We start from the raw sequence: 22,255 nt of genomic DNA, 5'->3' as shown, positions 1-22,255 counted from the left end.
AGGCTTTACAAGCAAACGGAGTGATTGTAGGGATGACCGGTGATGGTGTGAATGACGCTGTTGCGTTGAAAAAGGCCAATATCGGAATAGCTATGGGTAAAAATGGCACCGATGTTTGTAAAGAAGCAGCTGATATGATTTTAGTCGACGATGATTTTCAAACCATTTTGTAAGTTGACAGGCAATTCATATTAAACGTATACGAAGAGAAATTAGAGCTGTGTGATTAATTATAAGATTGATTTGTTCGTCGCAGATCTGCCATCGAAGAAGGTAAAGGAATATTTTACAATATACAGAATTTCGTGCAGTTTCAATTGAGCACCAGTATCGCGGCCATGTCACTGATTGCGCTCTCGACCATTATGCAAATCGCGAACCCGCTGAACGCGATGCAAATTTTATGGATTAACATCATCATGGACGGACCACCAGCTCAGAGTTTAGGAGTCGAACCCGTCGACCACGATGTCATTCGTAAAAAACCGCGTAACGTTAAAGAACCAATGATCACGCGTTCGTTGATCTTCAATGTACTCTCATCGGCCATAATTATTATCACCGGTACATTGTGGATTTTCAGGCGAGAGGTACCTAATTTATTATTTGTAGGTGTAGACTAGGTACTTTATAGTGTTGGGAGATACCTTCTAATGCAACGTGTATTGCTTTTCTTTTCGATTTTTCCGTATAGTTGAACGATAACGTTATCACGAAACGAGACACAACGATGACATTCACATGTTTCGTGTTCTTCGATATGTTTAACGCGTTGAGCTGTCGATCTCAGGTAACGTATTTTTATAGGTTATCAACTATGTGCTTCGATATCTGCAGAAGCTAATCGGTGATTTTGTTTTGATTTTTTGTATTCTAGACTAAATCTATTTTCAAGATTGGCTTCCTATCCAATCGTCCGTTTTTACTGGCCGTTGGTCTGTCAGTATTGGGTCAATTGTTAGTCGTTTACTTCTTTCCGTTACAAAGTGTTTTTCAAACTGAAGCTTTGACCGGTTATGGTGAGTAGATTAGTCGAATGCAATTGGAACTGCTTTTATAAACAATTTTTCTTTTTTTCAAAAGTTGTTGAAAAGACTGAAATTTTCTTTCAAAATGACGTACACGTATTTTCAAAAGTGCTCGTTCTGTGATTTTTCAAGATTGAAGATAGGAAGAAATCACGATTTTGGCAAGGATTGCTATAAAATTTTTGGATGTTAATTCCTTCAGTTACTTTTTCAGTCTTTTGGTTACAACAGGCAGTGCATTTTCAATAATTTGATTTTTTTGTGCATCTTGAAAAATGAAAAAAAAATTTTTGTAAGATCAATCAGTGAACAATTCACGAAAGTATGCTCATTTCTTACTAAAAAGTGTCCCTTTTTAGCCAAAAATTCCAAACAGTATCAATTTTTTTTCAAAATTACAAAAATATTTTCCCAAAGTTTCGTTTTTAATCGAAACAAAAAATTGCAAAAAGTAATTTTTTTTCCACTTTTTGGAAATAATTATCAAGAATTCTGATTTTTGTTAAAATTTTCAAAATCCTATTTTTTAACAAAAGTGCCCAGTTTTTAGCAATATTGCTAAAAAAAATTCACTTTTTTTTCTAGAATCACTCAACGTCTACTTTATTACAGAAATTGCAAAAGAATTGCCAAAAAGTTCTGAAACCGTTTCAAAAATTTACAAAAAATGCCTAAGATTTGCCATTTTTTTTTTACAGAGATTTCAAAAAGTCTCATTTTCCCACAAATTATCCAAAGGTCTAGATTTTTCGATTAAAATTACAAAAAAGCATAATTTTTTCGGGATTGGCAAAAAAACTTTCAAGTATTAGCAAAATTGCGAAAAATTTCCTAGAAGGTCCTGAAAAAGCTCTTTTTTGTTCCAAAAATTGTTCAAAAGTGTAGCTTTCCCCAAACTGCCAAACAATTTGGTACCTATCGCTTTTTTAAAAAGGACAAAAATTGGTCCTAAAATGTGTCGTTTTTTTACAGAAAATTCCGAAAAGTATCGCACTTTTGCGAAAATTACCCCAAAAAGTTGTTTTTTTTTTCGGAAGTCCCAAAAAATACTGTTTTTTTGCTAAAATTGTCTAACTCTTGCTATTTATGTTCGCAGATTTATTGCTTTTATTGGCTGTAACATCGACAGTATTCATAATTTCCGAAGTGAGAAAATTAATCGAGAACCAGTTATGCGCCAGGACGCGAAAAAGGCCTTGTATGAGTCTAGTGTGAAAATTGGACATTGACGACGACGCCGATAATATTTCGATAACATTATTGTGGCGGTCTCGCCGAAGAGTTTTCCGACGAGTTCTTTTTAATCGTACATTTGGTTTTTAAAAAAATGAAAATTCATATAGTATTGAAAAATATGAATAAATCGTAGTAAGTAGTATTGACGTCGTTGGCGGTATTAACGGTTAAAATTGTGATTTTTATACGCTGATGACAATTTTAGGTCCGATATATGTTCCTATTATAATTTAGATTTTAAAAAATCATTATTTCTCATAATAGCCGTCATTCATTCGTATACTATGTACTATCCTCTCATCTTTTCGTTTTGATTTACCTAATATGTGACAATCAGTGGCGTATTATTCTTTTGTCGTAATATTTAAAAAATAGGCAGCTTCGATGATTTTTTCAAAATACCATTTATTCGTTTTTAATTGTATAGATATCATGTTTATTAATTTGTTGATTCTATGTAATGCAGATTTCTCTAAACGTATCGTTAAAGTGTCGATTTACCTTTTAGATTACCTATGTGAATTTGTGCTTGAACATTCTGATTATCGAAATACCTAAACCTATGTAACCTTAATACGGTCAATTCGTGTCAATTGATGTGATCATGTAACTGGAAACAAAAGATCAAATAAGATGAGAAAAATGATCATTTATTGTGCCCGGATCAATAATATAATTTTGAAAAATTCGACGAATTTACGTATGTTCTATTCGTAGTAATTATTCAGGCTGTGCTGAAAGGTCGAGTTCCAAAGAATATTTTCTTTTTTTAATTTCACCGATCAAGTGTTTTATTTTTAATAAGTGTAGCTCTTTGTGAATGTGTATGTGTACCAAAGTGTTATAATATCGATGGAAATAATAGGTAATTTCTCTGAGAAACATATTGAAAAATTGTATGTTTTTTCGTCTGTTATTGTTATAATTATTTATGATTTGAATTTTGTTCTGTGTAAGTTATTTCACTGTTCATTGAACCTTTAATAATTGTGAGTTGAACATTTACGTTACATTTTATTTTATTTTTACATATCATTCGTTTTTTTTTATTTAAATTTTTGTAAAGATGTTTCTAAGCTGTTCTCTCACGTTTTGTAAATTTTCTCATCTGTATTTATTTATGAGTGTTTCGTAGAAATGTGATGTTTGGCTTTGTATTACATGTATAATGCTGAATGGATTTTTAAATTTTATTTTCGTGATTCTTACAGATCGAAACAGCAGGGACGGTTTTAGGGGGGATGGGGGTGTGACACCCCTCCAATGTTCAGAATCGTCGGCAAAAATGGCAATATGGTAAAATGTCGGCAAATAGGAGAAAATTTGAAAAACTAAAAAAAAAATCGTCAATTTGCCGACAAAACAATCGATATATCCTCAAAATTCTCATTTCTATTGCTCAAATTATTCATAATTGTGCTAGGAAAGTATTTTTATTCAAACTTTTGAAAATGTCAGTTGAGGAAAACAGACTTTTCACATCAAAATTACTGCTGTTTTGCTTCTTGAAAACTTCTTTTTCATTATTTTCCACGTTTATATAGATACGTACATTTATACACTTGTACTCTCAATGAAAATATTATACTGATGGACTTCGAAGTTTTAATTTATAATACGATGAAGTCGTCATTACGAGTACCTACTTCGGAAGATATATCTATTGGCGAATTTTGATAGAATGTCTGTCTGAAGACTATACAAACTCATCAATAACATGAAAAATGAAATTAATAAATGAGCTTGAAAAATTTTCGCCGACTTGATTGTTGATTTCTGAAACAACGTTACACTCAAAAAATTCGCAACGATTTTAATACACATCTTCTCAATTTATTTATCGATTCTCTATTTTGCAATGAGATGATTTAATTCTCCGTACCTCAAAAGCTAGAATTGATAGTAAGCTTTTTGCTAAACTTACCGGTTCAATTGAGTTCGCATGAAAAAACACGCAAACCGATTGAATTTTGCTACCGTTAGGTTAGGTTAACAGAAAATCAATCGGATTTTGCTGTAGTTAGGTTAGGTTAGGTTAGGTTAGCGATAGCCCAATCCAGCGATAGCAAAAGCGAACGCACAAACCTCACGTTAGGTTAGACTTCGTGTATTTCCGTTAGGTTAGCCTTCGGGCAATTCCGTTAGGTTAGCGTTCGTGCAACTCCGTTAGGTTAGCCTTCGGCTATGTTCGAGTACTTTGAATAGATACGTTCATATTAACTTTCAGAGCTTTTCTACTTTGTTCGATTTAAGAAAAGTTCAAAGCTGTGTAATGAAGAGATGGGAACGAAAATGAAGTTCTGACGAAGAGATAAAATCTGAGGATTTACATGTGACCGATGAAACTGAATGAATGAATGAAGAATGAAGTAGATAAATTCGATTTTCAACAACCTTCGGTGCTTCAGTGGTCACTTGAAACCTCTCTCACCGAATTTCTTCTCATATTAAAAATGATTTAGTTTCTATTTTTCTCTATTTCCTTCTTCGTAGCGAAAAAGTTGAGATCAGAAAGATCGAATTATCACATTAAAATTGATGTTCTTTCACTTTTCAAATCACAAGTTTTCCAAAACTTTTGCCCTCGTTTGGGTCGGGCCATTCAACATACTGCTTTCCGAAATCGTAAGAATTACATAGATATGTAGTATGAAAAGTGAACAGAAAAATTCTAGAACAAGGTACTCGCATACTTAATACTCAAAGCACATGAAAAATGCAAATTTTTCATTTTTTCTGAACAGATTCACTACAGTTTTAAATTTTTCGACACATCACGGTCAAATTTCAATTATTTTCGGAAAAATTACAATTTTTTGTCAGCAAAATGATGTGATACACCTCTCCAAATAGTATGGCTTCGAACCGTCTCTGCGAAAGAGCATGCAAAAATAGATCACCAGATGAAATTTCTAAAGCTGAAGTGCATCCTTTGATTTTTGGTGAATTTTTGAATATTAAAGAACCAAAAATGAGGGGAAAAATCAAAAGTTTATCAAATTGATCTAGAAATCTGACATTTGGGGTATTATGCACTATTTTCGATTCAATCTGTCAAATCGATTAGAAACGGTTCGATCGATTCCTTTTTTTAAAATTCTGACTCCATAAAAATGTACCCATCTAAAGTGGAATTTCTTTTTGAAAAAATTTTATTCAGCCTTCTCCCTCGTCGTATTTTTTTTATTGAGTTGGAAAATATTCAAACTGAAAGGTTGTTGATGTCGTGATGAAAATACTTGAACCTCAATTCAGTGAAATTCGTGATTGATCTATCCAATTAAAAAGTTTGAAATGAAAATTTATTTTAAATTTTTCATATGAATATTCAATTATTACCAATATAAGTACATACAATTTCGAATTCCTCAAGTTGCATTCAATTCATCGCTGCTTTGTTTCTTTAATTAGAATGAAAGAAAAACAAGAAATGATTTAAAACGGGCAAATTATGTTGTATTTACTTATATGTTAAAAACGAAATCAACAAAAATCAATTGGCAATATTCATTAAAAAAAAAAAAACAAATCATAAAGGTTATCCGGCAAGAACATAATTAAAAAGCTTAAATAATTCATCACCACGAATAAAAGATGCAAAATAAATAAATTTAAAAAAAGGAGTGAGGTACTACCAGTACAAATGAATTAAAATATTAAGTAACTCAGTAGTTACCTTTCATAACGATAGAAAAACCATAAAGGCATAAAGGACCATTTATTTCAGTTAGTTGATAGAAAATCCATCTTGATCTCGGCTTTTCATCGAATCATCAAATATAGACCAAGACGTTTGGGTTTGAATATCGACAAAATCCATATCGGAAAATAACGAATCGCAAGTCTGCGTGTAAGTATCCATACAAGAATGATCGAATAAATCTTCGAACGCCGTTTGCGTTTCGGAGTTGGAATAAAAGACCAAATCGACGTCATTTGGTAATTGTTCGGTATCATTTGGATCATTCCAATTACTGAACGACGAAGCCAGATTCGGATCGGCGAAATTATCGATAAATCTAGACGGGGAATTAGAACTATCCGAGGTATCTTCGAACGTGATGGCTGGAATGGACGAAAACTCGTTGGTATTTGGAATTTTGCATCGTTGTTTCGCCGGCAATAATTTATTTAATTTTTCTTCTTTTAGCGGTGTAGTTTGAGTACTGGATGTACTGAAACTAACGCTGCTTTGACTAGATGCTACGGTACTGATACCGTTGACTTTGCTACGTCTTCTTCGTTTAGTATTCGGAGCTGTGATACATGTAGTCTGCATACTGACGGTTTGCGTTTCAGAGCTGACTTTTGGCAAGATTTTACACATTTTCATTCCAGTTTGCGTTTCTTTAGAGGTAGCGGTATTGGCTCGTTTCTTATTTAAAATCAATAACTTCTGTTGAGGTGATTCTTCAACAATAATGGCACGTACTTTCAAATTATCGGAATTCTTTTGGAATTTTTGAGCCGCTGTGTGTACTTTCAAACACCTGTAATGCAACATTTATTAGATTTCGGACTTCGAGAGCCTGTTTATGAAAAATAAAGCGCACTTACGCCATCATTTCTTTGTATCCGAGAAACCCATTGGCGTGATTTTTACGTTTAGCATGAGTCAAGAAAGCTTCATAAGTAGCGAACTGAGTATTACAATAACATCGATATTGAATACCACATATCGACTCGTGTCTCAGCAGCATACCTTCTAGAGCGAAAGCTTTCCCGCATTTCGCACACGAATATGTTTTAGTTTGATGAACTTTAACGTAATGCTGTGAAAGAAACACATACCATTTTAACAAGGTACTTGAATCAATTTTGGTGAGATTTCAAGATGAAGATGGCTCACTTGTTTTAGAAATTTGATTTTATTGAAGGACGAATCTTCGTAGTATTTGCAAGGTTTAATCGGGCAATGGTAAACTTTTTTCATATCGGTTTTACAAGACGATTTCGGACGTCCTTTGATGTTGCTGGTTAACGATTCTATCGTCGGTCTGACGATTTGAACTTGAGTAGCCTTCATGCTGCAGAAAAGAGCCGTATTTACTTGTTTATCTATTGTACTAGAATCAATCATAACATTTTTTAATGTTTACAATGAGCTTACTTTTCGGCGTTGGCGATATCAGCCATGGACAAAAATTTCTTAGATGTGACTGAAGTGAGACGATGAACGAAATAGACTCGATAATAAATCCTGCATCGTTTTCTGGTTTCATAACTGAACAATAATTTTAAAAGAATCCATTGAATACTTTCTACTTTACTTTTACTTTTAGATCATGTTTAAACACCTCGGTCCTCGGAGGCTCGGAAAAGAAAATTTTGTTTGATTTATTTTTTTATTTTTTTTTTATAAAAAAAATGTTATCTAGGGATATAAATAACTCTGGATGACGCAGAATAATGACCTATCTACCCTAGAGCGCGCTAGCATCGCGGTACGTGATTGGTCAGTGATATTCGGTGCTCTTCGTTGTTTACAATTCACAACAATCAAAACAATCAAAACAGGACTTTTCTTATCACGAATTTTGGTACTTCGGCGATTTCATATTTTCAACGATATTTCATTAATTATTTTGTAAATTTCGTGGTTTGAAGTTTAAAATTGCTCGGATGTTTCCTTTTCCGGTATCTCTCGTATTAGATTGTTAATTTTATGACAATTCGTATGCATAAAAAATGAAATTTTACCTATTTTTAATCCGATTCTAATACGCGTTCCTTCGCAATATTAACTTGGACATTGCAATTTCAGATTCCTTGATTGAAAATTGGAATTGAGGCGAATCAAGAACGTAAAATGGCTGCATTGGTATCTAACGTATATGATCTACTCTACGCGAGTCCGGTGACTCTAAAAGAAATCGCAGCCAATGCGGTTGCCGTCGAATTATGGCGCTGCGAACTCAATAAACATCGTACGAATGATAATTTGAACGAATTCCTATCAAGTCCGAATATTTCGTTAAAAAACCTTATTCCAAACACGCCATCATCTATCGAACTTGTAATCGAAGAACGTATCAAAAAATTTGCATTCTCGGTGACAGAGTGGCTACGAGACTACCCTTACAAGGTACTGGATTTCCACCGCAGTGATCGGAATAGCATTTTGCACGATTTTAATGATTTTAAATGCGACTGGGACGGCACTATTCATTACGTCCGTACGGCCAAACAAATGATAATGTGCGACCGACTCAGCGCAGTCGAGAAATTCAACGTAGCCTGCGTGTACTGCTTCGAGAACGAAGTCAGACGACTTTGGCTCCCCGTATCTGAAACGCTAGACTTGAACGAAATTGATTTCGATCAATGCCCGCAACTGTATTACTGGATTTGTTCGCTGAAAAATGAATTGAATCGAATACCTAATCAACACGACGATTCCGTCGATGAAATTATGCTTTATAGAGGCAACTTTTCTAATAATTGGTCATCAATGGAGTATTTTTGGAGTCGTATTAGACCGGAGAATCGTTTTAAAAAAGCTGTACTCTTGTCTGAGAGAGATGATGCATCTTTCGCCCGATTTTTTTTACCAAAATTATACGAAGAAGAGCTCGGTAAATTTGTCGCCGAATGTGGCGGTGATTTTATACATGGCCTGTTTATTAGCGTCAATTTATTTTACGTTCTTCCAACGTGGATGTATATTAAAGATAAGATGAATGAAAATAATTTCACGAAGCTAATCGAAAAGCTTGCAGAAAACGAGACCAATAATCATATTTCAGAAGAAGTTTTAAATGAGACTTGTGATGAAACACTGAAAGGGTGGCCGCACACCGAAGATGAAACGTATTTGTTCTGCGAAATATGGAGAAATGCCTCGGATGAATTGAAACAGTCAGCAATCACGATTATTTTGAGTAAAGAAAAATATTGGTTGTTTGACAGGGAGTGTATGGGTATTAAGCCGACGGAATTCAGAGAAATCAGGTTTCTGTTAAGTATACTGTCGGATGCCTCTTTCGAACAGAGAAACGCTTTTTGGAATAATACTTGGCTTAGTTTAATCGACGGTACACGTCCCACAGATTTACATCGAATTATGAAACTGTGCTTCGAAAACGAAAACGATATTGCCAAATTTAAAGAAACCACTATGGCCGTATACGAAAATATCAGTCCGTATTGCGTCGAAGTAATGAAGACCGGATGTTTCAACGAATTAAATGACACTCTGGTGTCTTGTTGTCCTGAAACTGAAAAACGAAAAGATTTTAAACGACGCCTACTGCGGTCGTGCTTCCTCGGAGAAGATTCGGTATTCTGCTTTACGCATCTTATCAAAGTGAAACCGATGAATGAATTCATTGACGATGCCTTCGACGATGCCGACCTTGCCGCTGATTTTAAAAATCAAGTTTTATACACGCATGAAGCCATAATGAGTATGAGTAAATGCATTACATCAATGTATTCACACATTTACACGATAAATTTCGTTGATACATTTGCATCGAACGAGCAGGTCGTGGAGTTTGTGAAACAGGGTGTTTTGAAGAGTCTGCGCTATCATTTGATAACTGATAGTTCTTTTATGTGGGAAATTTCAGCTGATAATTTGCGAGTTATATCAGTTTGGTGTTTGGGTAATGATGAAGAAGTTGCTAATTTCAAACAGTCGCTGTCGTTAGATGATTTCTTTCAGAATATGGCGCCGGTTGAATTTCATCAGGGACTCGTAACTTCTGAGAGAGAAAAGGCGAGATATCGTCGAAATTTTGATGAATTTCTAAAATGGTATTTCGACAGCCCGGAGGAGAGTGAAAAGTTCAAGAAAGGGATTCCCGATGAATTGAAGCATTTTCTCCAATAATTTGAGATTATTCCATGTTTCTGTTTGCCTATGTCGTAATCGATCTTGCTCTCAACGCCCATCTCAGCTGTCGAAAGTCGTCGTAGTCATGGTTCCAATTCGTTGTACATACGTTGTTTATTAGCTGGCGATACTCAATCATGGCCGAAGCTCAAGCTGTCAACGCTGCAATCATTTCTGGAACTGTTATTGCCAAGTAAATCCATCGAGATCGTAACGTAACCGTAGATTTTGTTCGATTTAATTGTGATTTTTGTCGCTTTACAGAGAGATACGAGATTCGCTGGCTAAACAGGTTACCGAAATGCAGAATAATTTCAACGGATTTAGACCCGCGTTAGCAGTGATTCAAGTTGGAGGTCGGCAGGATTCAAATGTCTATGTTCGGATGAAGCTAAAAGCAGCCGAAGATATCGGAATCGACGCCAGAAAATGTTCATAATCTGGTCAGTTCAGTATACTCCTCGGTTAACCTATTAGATCAATTCTGGCGCAATTTTTAAACTGATTTATGTGATTTTTTTGTTGATCAGGTTCGTGAAGCTGATATCTTGATTGTAGCTAACGGTAAACCGTACTACGAGTATGTTGGAGGCGGATGGATCAAACGAGGAGTTGTTGTGATCGATTGCAGTATCAATGCTACCGAAGGTAAATTTTCGATGTTTCAAACTTTTAAGTAATTAAGGGGGTGCTGATCTATTGCATCCTTCTGCCGATCCTCCGGAACAACTTTTTTCTTAAAGTGGGAGTCCTAAGGAGCATTTCGAGCCCTTGTACTAAAAAAAAGAGGTCCAACTTACAAAATGGTGGCCATTTTGATTGACAGGTCAGCCGACATCGCAGATTTTGCGTTCCAGCGTAGAACTTTGATGAAATTTTTTAAAACGTACAAAGGTAGATCGAAAGAGCAGGCAAAAATTCATCACCTATCAAAATTTCAAGAGCTAAGGTGACTTTTTCGATTTTTTGTGAATTTTCAAAAATCAGGCCAAAAATGATGGAAAAAATCAAAATTTTGCCAAATTAACCTGGAAAGCGGAAATTTGGGATTTACCCTATTTTCGACTTGCCAAATCGATTGGAAACTGTTTCAAACCGTTTTGAGTAGTTCTGGAGCCTCCAGTAGATTTTTGAAACTTGAAATTCCCACAAAATTTCATCAAATTGAGTTGGAAAACCGAAATTCATTCTGCACTCCAATTTTAACATTTGTGAAGATTTCAAGTTTCAAAAATCTACTGGAGAGTCTAGGAATTTTCCAAAAGTCGCTGGAGGCTCCAAAATGACTTGAACCCACCTGAAGTCGTCTTCAGAGGGTGTTAAAATTGGAGTGCAGAGTAAATTTCGGCCTTCCATCTTCATTTGATGAACAAGTTTCATAAATCTACTGGAGACTCCAGGAATTTTCCAAAAGTCGCTAGAGGCTCCAGAATGACTTGAACCCAGCTGAAGTCGTGTTCAGAGGGTGTTGAAATTGGAGTGCTGAGCGAAATGTGGCCTTCCATCTTTATTTGATGAAAGTTTGTAGAAATTTCATGTTTCATAAATCTACTGGAAACTCCAGGAATTTTCCAAAAGTCGCTGGAGGCTCCAAAATTGACTCGAACCCGCTTGAAGTCGTCTTCAGAGGGTGTTAAAATTGTAGTGCAGAACGAAGTTCGGCCTTCCATTTTTATTTGATGAAATTTATGAAATTTTCATTCAAGTTTCAGAAATCTACTGGAGGCTCCAGAACTACTCAAAACGGTTTGAAACAGTTTCCAATCGATTTGGCAGGTCCAAAATAGGGTATATCCCAAATTTACGCTTTCTAGGTCAATTTGGTAAAATTTTGATTTTTTCCATCATTTTTGGCCTGATTTTTGAAAATTCACAAAAAATCGAAAAAGTCACCTTAGCTCTTGAAATTTTGATAGGTGATGAATTTTTTCCTGCTCTTTCGATCTACCTTTGTACGGTTTGAAAAATTTCATCAAAGTTCTACGTTGGAACGCAAAATCTGCGATTTCGGCTGACCTGTCAATCAAAATGGCCACCATTTTGTAAGTTGGACCTCTTTTTTTTTAGTACAAGGGCTCGAAATGCTCCTTAGGACTCCCACTTTAAGAAAAAAGTTGCTCAGGAGGATCGGCAGGGGGTGCAATAGATCCGTATGCGGGCCCACGACTAAATCGAATATTATCTTTAGAGAATTCATTTTCACTATTGATTGAATTTTTTCAGACGAAACGAAGAAAAATAGTCAACGATTGTTAGGAGATGTGAACTACGAAGAGGCTATCAAAGTGGCCAGTTACATTACACCGGTTCCCGGCGGAGTTGGTCCGATGACGGTGGCTATGCTGATGAAAAATACCATTCTGTCGGCTCAAAGAGCTGTGAACCAGTTGGCGCAGAATAAATGGAATTTCACTGCGGAATTTGTACGGCGCAGCGAATACTGTTTGTAACATTTCCCATAGGTCTATAGGAGGAAATTCTCATTTTCCCTAAATAATTTTTTTGTAATTTTTGGATACTTATTTGAAAACAACGACGAAAAATCCCACCAAAAATCACTCCATGATTTTTTTCTTTTCTGAATTATTTTTTGAGAATGACTTTCTGTACATTCACTTCACCCAATCTGATGAACATCAATTAATATTGTCTTTTTAGGCACAAAATCGAGTCTTCAATTGGTAATGGTATAGTATGTAATTTTTAACCTTCCGTAAAATTTCTATTATGACATTGATGACATTTTTTCTTCATTCATTTGATGACTTTGTTCGATTAATTTTATTCTTATCTATTATCATTTTCCGTGTAATCTTCCAAGAATTTTAACAGTCAACAATATTCAACAACAATGGTTCTAATCTTAGTGCTCCTAAGGCTTAGACAATTTATACATACATAGATAGTATGTCTATGTATATCGTTCAAGTCCAAAGGTGTGGTTTGTCGAGTTCAACTCACATAAGTAGGTACCTACCTACAATACCAACCAAGAACCGAAATATAAATAATACAAAAAAGAGATACAATATAATAGGTATTCAACAAACAAAAATTACACGTAGGTATATTCATTTCCTTATGCCATTAAATGTACTTACTGATTATAAATACGTACATCTGCGATAACAATCATTTTAAAATGCTATCATATTAAAACAAAAATTTCCTATGGCAAATTAAAACAAAACAAAACTTGACATTTTCAACAAGAAAAATAATAATAATCATAGCGCACTGAATGACTAGAAGAAAATTTCTACCTAACGAATTTTCTATTTCTAATTACTTTTTACCTAGTACAAAAAAATGTAGTACATACTATCATGACTCGTGACCAGTTTCGTTACGTCGCGGTTTCATTTATTCATTTTTTTTTTTTTTTTTTCACTAAAATAAAACATGTAATTGACATTATATAAAAATGTATGTACTCGATGAATTTGTCAATTCTTATATTATCATATGACGTAGCATGTATATACATAAATAAGTAATTTATAAATAACCCTTAAAATTAATGGTAAATGACGGTATTATTTAACAACAAAGCCAAATAGAATGTTGTTTTTTTTTTCAACCTTATACGTATAAAATAAACACATTGGTACATGTATTGTATAAGCTGCATTTCAGTTCGGTATCAAACTACAAGTTGAAATTAAAACTTTCACTATCGGAAAGTTTTTGTTGTTCTTTATCTTGCGTTAAAGATTCGTTTTCTCCTGACGATGACGTCGAGACCGAGTTGCCTTGAATATCGCAAATTTTTTCCATTAAAGCTACTATATAGTTTTTTGCTAAAGTTAAAGTTTCAATTTTCGACAAACGCCTTTCTTTCTTCACATGAGGTATGACTTCACGTAACGACTGTAACACAACATCAAAATAGCTTGAATTTTCCACTCGCTATACCTAAGTATACGAAGCGAAAAGCAGCGGAGGGGGAAAAATCACTAGGTTATATAACTGAGTCTTTATTGTACTCACTTGAAAAGCTTCGTTTAAACTATGCATTCTCATACGTTCTCTTTCGTTGCTTTCCAGTCTTCTGAGGTTTTTCTCTCTGGCATTTAGGGCTTGTTTACGTTTCCTTCGGTGATTCGTGGCGCTTGAATTTGTTCTTTGATTACCGTTAATACTAGATGTGTCATCGCTGACCTAGATGAAATCAATCAGAGAAAGCGAATGTAATGGATGCTGATTTTCATAATATTGTTCAGTTGTTTAATAGGTATCTAAAGCACTTGTAGTTAAGAGATTTAAATTTATTTTGTAAAAATTTGTAACAATTCGAATTTTTCTAATCCAGTTCCAGGTTATTTGAGAGCTATTTTATAGGACACCCTGTATTTATGTAAATAGGTACAAAAACAGGTGATGTGAATTTTAAACGTAAAATTCATACCGAGGAAGAATCAGTTAATTCAAAATCTTGTACAAATGATGGATATTCTTGATATTGCACTCGTCGACAATTATTCAACTTATTGTTGCAGTTCACTTTACTACGGGTGACTATCTGCGTTTTATTTTCACTCGGTGACCAACATAATCCATTTATATCGTCTGTATCCATTCGATTTGTCATCCACATAGCTGAAAAATAATATTAAAAACATTGATAAATAATCAAAGAAAGAATACTTCATTTTAGAGCAAAACAACTAAACATCCTCTCGAGGACATGATTTTTTATTCATTTTATTGTAAAAGTAAGAAGCTATAAATCGAGTTGACAGACAGAGTTTTTGATCTTCAAGTTTGAAGAAGAATAATTTAAAGTAAAATAACGAAGATTTTTTCGAAATTTTCATAGTCCTTCCTCTTGCCTTCTTCCCATCTCAATCATGAAACAATGAATTGTCACAGAACTGAAAACCTCTACAATCGACGTAAGCATTTTTTTTTTTTTTTTTTTTTTGAAATTTCTTTCTGCTTGTCCCAAATTTACATAACTCATAGTTTCATGAAAATCGAAAGACGAAAAATCCAAAAAGAGTTGGAAGCCTCAAAAACAGCTCCAATCAATTTTAAAGGCCAAAAATTACATGTGAATCGGATATTCATGAAAAAACATATTTTGAAGGTCATATTCAACATGAGTAAAATAAAGTGTATTTTTTGAGACCCAAATACTTCAAAAAAATGTTCTGAAATCTTGAAATGTGCAAACTCTCAAAATCCTCTTTTTGGACATTGATTTAAATTTGTATCCTGTAGGTATTTCAATTTTTTTTTAGCCGGACAAAGAGGTATCAAAAAAGAACCTCAAAAGTACACCATTACCGAGCTCGAATTTCATAAATGTTGAAATTCATTTATGGATTTTTGATAAATTTTTGATATTTCAAATTTGGCTCAAGTATTATCTTTTATGAGAAAAAAAAATCAAAAGATCAAATTAACGTAGAAGCCTGAAATTATGTTACCTAATATATCTTATTTTCGCTATTATTCTGGAGCCTCCAGTTTTCAAAAAAAATTCTGCTCAATAAATACAGTCAACTTGAGACTCAGAAGGTTTAAATCGACAGTCGACACAAACCAAACTTCAGCGTTTTTCGAACTCGTTCGCGAACGGTGATTTTTTTGCAAAAATAATGCTTGAGAAAATAGGAGTAGGAAAATATGTACATACCTATACGTATAAAATATGCCCAATTCGATTAGAAGGGTCACAAACTAGTAAATTTGAGTTTGCAGGGGCTGAATTTTACTTTCACCTTATTTATGGCATTTTTTCGAAATCTGGAAAATCCGGAATCCCACCGAAGGCTTTAGAATGACTTGAAACCATCACCAATCGACTCGGGAGATCGAAAATAGGGTAAGTACATATAAACCAAATTTTAGCTTTCTACATTAATTTTATCAGATTTTAATTTTTTTTAATCAAAAATAATGGATCAAGTCCAATTTTACGATTCGCCAAAAATTGAGAAATGAATCTCAACAGCTGAAATTTGCATTGGTGGTTTACTTTTGAGTCCTTCTTTGAATCTATATATATATTTTTTAATTTTCAGATCAAATGGCCTTCAAAAATGAATTTTGCGTCCTTGAAAACCCTAGTTTTGATACCCATATTGTATTTTTTGAAAATGTACAATTCTGTATCTCCCCTTTGGTGCCCATTTTGGGGGTTCGGATCAAATGATCTTCAAAAATGAATTCTCAATTTTTAAAATCCTTAATTTTGATACCTATGTTACTGTATTTTTTGAAAATTTTCAATTCTGTACCTCCCTTTTAGAGCCCATTTTGGGAGTTGGAGTCAAATGGTCTTCAAAAATCGAATGGGCGCCTTTAAGAACTCCCATAACTAAAAACTCTAGGTTTGTCCGTCGTGACTTCGACGTTAAAAGCATCGTAGCTTATAAAATGTTGCGATGCTTTCATCTATTTGAAAATTGAATTGTAAATGGTAGGTACATAGCATCAGGTGTGACGTATAGGTACATATTATCATATCAACGAACAAATATCTCACTTTCATCCTCGCGAAAGTCATTTTTAGTATGAAAAAAGAGATCAAAAGCTACGATAGGCTAGATACACTCATTTTCCTCAAAGTACGTATAGTAAGTTGTGCACTCTTTTCACATGTATACTGTACTATGTAGCTACCTATGAATGTTAACAGACATTCCCCTTACCCTACATAAGGTATCTTTGCCTGTAGGTAACTAATGAAGGAAATATACACCTATTTAACAAATTCTTAGCAAGTTACAAACAACAGTCTAGTTTGCCAACCCCTTCGAACAGGCGGATTATGTAACCGTTCCATTCAGACATCAGATCGGTAGAAGTTGCCTAATTAACGCTCACATCTACGAGTATTTTTTACCGAACACCCCGCAGGCGATAATCGTTATTGTTGTGTTTGTCAGTAAGTAAGCTGATTTGAGCGAAGGTAAACACTATACCTACACGGTGCCATCTTTATCAAAGCGTATAAGAACGGTTTTGGTGGCGAGCCGTGTGTACTTCAAAGCGAATTTGTAACTCTTAACATCTCCGCACCAGAAAACTTTTAATGTTTAAGTTACCTCGACGGCGCACGAACTTGTACAAGCTGAGGCTGAGGCTACGCGTACGAGCTTAATTTGATATTCAAAGCCTAGCTATAGCGTTTTCACTGTACCAACATAATTATGAGCTTTGAATAGTGAAATTCGATCTACTTGAAGGGGTATATGTTACCGGTAAATGCGGAATATCACTCAATTACCTCGATTTAGAGCCCGAAATAAAAGTACGATTAGGATTTTGCGCGCGTCACTAGGTCGCTATAGGTAAAGGTAAAACAAAACCGACGTGAACGTAAATTTGATTAATTTTCCCATATAGATTTAATTAATATAATACGCCGGCATGACGAAATTTTTAATTAAATTTATCAAAAATGGGAATATAGTATTCGTAAATTTGTCGTTTAGACGCGGGCATCTCGTCGCTAAATTAGGCTATATACCACTAGTGATTTTGTTTTAAAATGGAATATTTTACAACCAATCCTAAGCACTGAGAGATTACGGAGGAGTGAAGAATTGTGGGCGAGAATAAATTGGGATAAACTCCGCATAAATCAAAAAATGTTATAAAAAAACTCCTCACAAGGAAAGTAGGTACCTACCTACCTATAATAATCGGCACAAAAAGTTTTGAACTGAACAAAGAGGTATTGATAGAGAACCCCAAATACTACACCGCCAGCTAAAATTATTTTTAGATTTTTGGCAAATTCATAAAAATCAAAATTTGGAACAAAAATGAAAAAAAAAACAAAATTTGACAAAACAGACCCAGAACGTTGAAATTTGCTTTGTACCAAATTCTCGACCTTCCGAGTCGATTGGTGATGACCGAGGCGTGACGAAGTGATGTGTCGTAGGAGGGGGAGGGGGAGGGGGTGAGACTGAAATTGTTTTCAACTTTTTACTCCAGACCCCCCCCCTCTTTCAAGTATTTTCAATTTTTCATGCTGATTAGCCAAACGTGGTTCGAACAAATTTCGGAAGGGGGAGTTGGAAACACGAATGCTGAATAATTTTGAATGTTCACTAACGATGCTTTTATACTTGACAAAAAATTTGAATTGTTCTATTGCAAGGTGGGTACCGAAATCCAAAATCCAAAATTCGTATTTTTTTCGACTTATTTTTCGTGTTTTTTTTATCCTTTTAGCCTTTTAAAATCAAATTCAAAAAAAGCTCGGAATATTTTCGAAAGCTTCGATCAGAAATAATTCAGAAATTGTGAGGCACATAAAAATAATTTTCAATAAAAGAAGTTTCAACGCTAAAATTTTGTGCATTTTGGTATTTTTGAATGAAATTTCGCACCTTTTTTCGTTATTTTGCACTTTTTTGCACGGGTTCCAACTCTGTAGGTATCGATTTGATAATTTTTCTTGAATTTCTGAACTTGATTTTTCATTTTTGAAAATTTTTGAAAAATGAATTCAAGTCTGCTCGAGCGAAGCGAAAGCAAAAGCATTGAAAAAATTGATAATTCAAAAAGTAAAGTTGATTTTCATAGCTTCAACGTTTAAAAACTTTAACAATACAGTTTTTAGAAAACTATATGCGAGAGCAAGAGCTTTCGAAAATTGATAATTTTTTAAAAGTAAAACAACATTATTTTTGATGCGAGAAGTCAGTTTTTTTAACTCTTCAATTTTGGTCAGAGAATGGAAAAGGAAAATGATCTGGCCCGAGCGAAATGGCGGCGAAAACTTTTGAAAATTTATAATTCAAGAAGTAAAAACCCATGGTTTTTGGTAACTCTCTGATTTTCCTTGCTTACACAATAATTTCTTCCCATTTTTTCTAAATTTCCCAACTTTTTTCAACTCACCCAATTTTTCTCAAAAATTTTCAACTTTTCACCTAAATTTCTCTGTCTGGAACCCTCCCTCCCTCCCTCCCTCCCTCCCTCCCACACAAACCGTTCGGCACATCTATGGGTGATGGTTTCAAATCCTTCTGGAGCGAACAGTAGTTCATTTAAATTATTTTTCATTAATAGAAAATTTTGGGGTAATATAACAGAATCTAACTACCCGCAATTTTTGCAATTTTTTTTTTGAAAATATTGCAAAATTGCCAGAAATGTGGCGAGGGAACAGAATTTTTGCGGTTCCCTCAATTTTGAGGAAAATACTCAGGTAGTTAGATACTGTGATGCTAACCAGTAGTACGCGTCACAATATCTAACTACCTTTTTTTTTTTCGCTGAAAATACTCAGGTAGTTAGATACTGTGATGCATACGCGTCACAATATCTAACTACCTTTTTTTTTTTCGCTGAAAATACTCAGGTAGTTAGATACTGTGATGCATACGCGTCACAATATCTAACTACCTTTTTTTTTTCGCTGTAAATCGCGGGAGGATGTGTGTGGTGGTTCTCCACTACGACGAGGAACATTCTCGTGATGTTAAGAATGCCAAATCAACAAATCGATCCATTTTATTTTGAAAAATTATGAAAAAATTTGCAGGTATAAAATTAAAATTTTTTGTACCATAGGTTGTCAAATATACAATGGTTGATTATTATAAAAATAAAATAAACACAGGAAAAGAATAATTTGAAATTTGAATACTACAAGACAGATTTATATGTAATGGCAAAATTACTGTGAATAATATTTTTTTTTGGTTTGAAAAATTGAACAGGCATCTTTTTTCTTGAGTATATTTTTTCTTGGTATTGAAATAAAAAAAAGGAAGTAAAACATGAATTCATACAACACATACCTGCATATTTTTTCATAATTTTTCAAAATAAAATGGATTGATTCGTTGATTTGGCATTCTTAACATCACGAGAATGTCCCTCGTCGTAGTGGAGAACCACCGCACACATCCTCCCGCGATTTACAGCGAAAAAAAAAAAGGTAGTTAGATATTGTGACGCGTATGCATCACAGTATCTAACTACCTGAGTATTTTCAGCGAAAAAAAAAAAAAAAGGTAGTTAGATATTGTGACGCGTACCAATGGTTAGCATCACAGTATCTAACTACCTGAGTATTTTCCTCAAAATTGAGTAAATCGCCAAAATTCTTATTTGTGAAATCATTTAGTGGTATTTCCTGGTGGTTTTGAAAAAAAAAATATTAAATTACAAAGTAGTTAGATTTTGTGACGGTACAAGGTAGTTAGATTTTGTGACGGTACCAATTTTGGATTTGGACGGAACGAAAAGATTTTCGAAAATATGTGTCAAAATCGGTCGAATGGCTCACAAAGATGAGAAATCTGAGTTTATGGGTGTTGAATTTCATTTTCACTCTATACTTGAAGCGTTTTTTTTTCTTCGAAAACTGGAGAATCTGAAAATTTGCTGAAGGTTTCAAAAATTAGTTCGAAATTATCGCCTATCAACTTGGGGAGGTCGAAAATTAAATATAAGCCTTTAAGCTTTCAAGATCAATTCGGTAAAATTTCAATTGTTCGCCATTTTTTGGCCCAAATTTCTGTTTAAAAAAAGTCGCTAAAAATACATAATTAAAAAATGAATTTTAAATACCTGAAATTTTGGCTGGAGGTGTAATTTGGTAGTTATTCTCTATCGATTCCCAATGGCCAGATTCAAAAACTTTTACATCCCTCGTAAGTATATGTATAATATTGGTCGGTATTGAAAAGAAGATACGATAGAAACAAGGTTGGTTGAAGGACCAGAGGGGGAAGTGGAGTTTTTTTTATAAATCAAACGCTTTTTGCAGAGAGATTTTGACACGGGAACCAATCACTGCTTCGGTGGCAGTTTCTTCTTGAAAAATGGCTGAAGTATTATAATTATTAAATTTAGAAAAATTCTGACATGGAAAATGAGAATTTTTGACATGGAGGGGGGAGCGTAGGGGATACCCATGGGTAGAAAAAATTTCGAACCATGCAAAGCTACATCGAAAGAGCATGGGAAAATACATCACCAATCAAAATTTCAAGTTCTAAAATGTATTTTTGGATTTTTGGTGAATTACACTAGGCAACGGCATGCTTGTGTTCGGGTTGAAAATGGGCTTGATCGATAGTTTAGACCCTAAAACAAAAAACAGAGTGGGATTTTTCAATTTGAATTGTTTTTGTGGTCAGGAGAGATGATCAAAGTTTCAAAAATGGCCGTTTTTGCCCTATTTCACGAGTTTCTGGCGACACCAGTATTGTTTTTCGAAAAAAACCAAGGTCATATTCGGATTCTACGCACTTTTTCAAGTAAACATCTTTCCCGGATTTTCGATTTTCGAAGTTTCAAGCGCATACGGACGATTTTTGTTTGTAACATATTTTAAAACTCGGAGCGCGCGACGCTGGCGTTACTCCACGATGTAATCGTGGCGCGGAACCGTGTTCGCGCGGGCGAGGTTCTCGTGCAGTAAAAATTTCGTGTTACAAACGAAAATCTTCCGTATGCGCTTGAAACTTCGAAAATCGAAAATCCGGGAAAGATGTTTACTTAAAAAAGTGCGTAGAATCCGAATATGACCTTGGTTTTTTTCGAAAAACAATACTGGTGTCGCCAGAAACTCGTGAAATAGGGCAAAAACGGCCATTTTTGAAACTTTGATCATCTCTCCTGACCACAAAAACAATTCAAATTGAAAAATCCCACTCTGTTTTTTGTTTTAGGGTCTAAACTATCGATTAAGCCCATTTTCAACCCGAACACACGAAAAAAGTCAAAAATTGTTGCCTAGTGTTATTGAAAATCAAACGGCCAAAAACACATAAAACAAAACAAAATGTCACCAATTTACTTGGAACGCTTAAATTATCCTACCCCTGGAATCGATTGGAAACGGTTTCGAACTGTTTTGAGCAGTTCTGGATCCTCCAGCACATTTTTGAGAGTTGAAATTACCACGAGATTCATTCCAATCAAATCGAAAAGCATTAACAAAATTTTTTTTATTCTTTGATTTAAACATGCTGAATTGATCGGGCCTTTTTCAGCGATCTTATAACATTAAAAACCTGAAATAATTCAGTTTTCAACCGGCAGAAACTAATTTTGAAAAATTGACGTGTATCTAATTGGTCAGGTGGTTCAGCTGGTTTATTAAAAATCGCTGAACGTATTTATGGGTCCTAACGAAGTTCATTTCGACAGATTTTATGATATTTTTTGGAAA

The 22,255-nt window shown here is 34.4% G+C and overlaps 5 protein-coding genes across 15 annotated transcripts in view; 3 read left to right on the top strand and 2 right to left on the bottom strand.

Moving 5' to 3' along the window:
• Nucleotides 1-3,440, top strand: part of SPoCk (secretory pathway calcium atpase) — a 43,056-nt gene extending 39,616 nt beyond the window's left edge. For all 6 annotated transcript variants that reach the window (XM_065369926.1, XM_065369924.1, XM_065369929.1 and 3 more), the window contains 5 exons: nucleotides 3-169; nucleotides 257-590; nucleotides 695-790; nucleotides 878-1,019; nucleotides 2,125-3,440. In XM_065369926.1, the coding sequence (XP_065225998.1) occupies nucleotides 3-169; nucleotides 257-590; nucleotides 695-790; nucleotides 878-1,019; nucleotides 2,125-2,243 (858 nt within the window). In that variant the 3' untranslated portion in view covers nucleotides 2,244-3,440. The remainder of the gene's footprint in view (nucleotides 1-2; nucleotides 170-256; nucleotides 591-694; nucleotides 791-877; nucleotides 1,020-2,124) is intronic.
• Nucleotides 3,441-5,698: 2,258 nt separating this feature from the next.
• On the bottom strand, nucleotides 5,699-7,624 carry Asciz (ASCIZ zinc finger protein). The gene is made up of 4 exons (XM_065369621.1): nucleotides 7,375-7,624; nucleotides 7,114-7,291; nucleotides 6,822-7,036; nucleotides 5,699-6,754 (listed from the first exon to the last, which is right to left on the bottom strand). Exons 1-4 carry the CDS (start codon nucleotides 7,398-7,400, stop codon nucleotides 5,992-5,994), a joined length of 1,182 nt encoding a protein of 393 aa, XP_065225693.1. The 5' UTR covers nucleotides 7,401-7,624; the 3' UTR covers nucleotides 5,699-5,991.
• A 32-nt stretch (nucleotides 7,625-7,656) lies between these two features.
• On the top strand, nucleotides 7,657-13,784 carry LOC135849264 (uncharacterized). Of its 3 annotated transcripts, none has more exons than XM_065369619.1 (5): nucleotides 7,657-7,901; nucleotides 8,029-10,294; nucleotides 10,366-10,544; nucleotides 10,632-10,749; nucleotides 12,325-13,784. In XM_065369619.1, exon 2 carries the CDS (start codon nucleotides 8,074-8,076, stop codon nucleotides 10,096-10,098), a length of 2,025 nt encoding a protein of 674 aa, XP_065225691.1. In that variant the 5' UTR covers nucleotides 7,657-7,901; nucleotides 8,029-8,073; the 3' UTR covers nucleotides 10,099-10,294; nucleotides 10,366-10,544; nucleotides 10,632-10,749; nucleotides 12,325-13,784. The 3 variants fall into 3 exon arrangements, with proteins under 3 accessions (XP_065225691.1, XP_065225690.1, XP_065225689.1); XM_065369618.1 differs by having other exon boundaries at nucleotides 7,657-7,939; XM_065369617.1 differs by having other exon boundaries at nucleotides 7,657-10,294.
• LOC135848358 (C-1-tetrahydrofolate synthase, cytoplasmic-like) lies at nucleotides 10,239-12,551 on the top strand. The gene is made up of 4 exons (XM_065368258.1): nucleotides 10,239-10,294; nucleotides 10,366-10,480; nucleotides 10,632-10,749; nucleotides 12,325-12,551. The coding sequence occupies exons 1-4, from the start codon at nucleotides 10,239-10,241 to the stop codon at nucleotides 12,549-12,551; spliced, it is 516 nt and encodes a 171-aa protein (XP_065224330.1).
• dimm (dimmed) overlaps nucleotides 13,110-22,255 on the bottom strand; it is a 115,032-nt gene continuing 105,886 nt past the window's right edge. For all 4 annotated transcript variants that reach the window (XM_065369623.1, XM_065369624.1, XM_065369625.1 and 1 more), the window contains 3 exons: nucleotides 14,510-14,700; nucleotides 14,092-14,262; nucleotides 13,110-13,971 (listed from right to left, as the gene is read on the bottom strand). In XM_065369623.1, coding sequence (XP_065225695.1) covers nucleotides 13,750-13,971; nucleotides 14,092-14,262; nucleotides 14,510-14,700 — 584 coding nt within the window. In that variant the 3' untranslated portion in view covers nucleotides 13,110-13,749. The remainder of the gene's footprint in view (nucleotides 13,972-14,091; nucleotides 14,263-14,509; nucleotides 14,701-22,255) is intronic.

The sequence above is a fragment of the Planococcus citri genome, chromosome 5, assembly GCF_950023065.1.
Source record: "Planococcus citri chromosome 5, ihPlaCitr1.1, whole genome shotgun sequence".
NCBI lineage: Eukaryota > Metazoa > Arthropoda > Insecta > Hemiptera > Pseudococcidae > Planococcus > Planococcus citri.
This window is presented reverse-complemented; position numbering and strand designations above follow the sequence as displayed.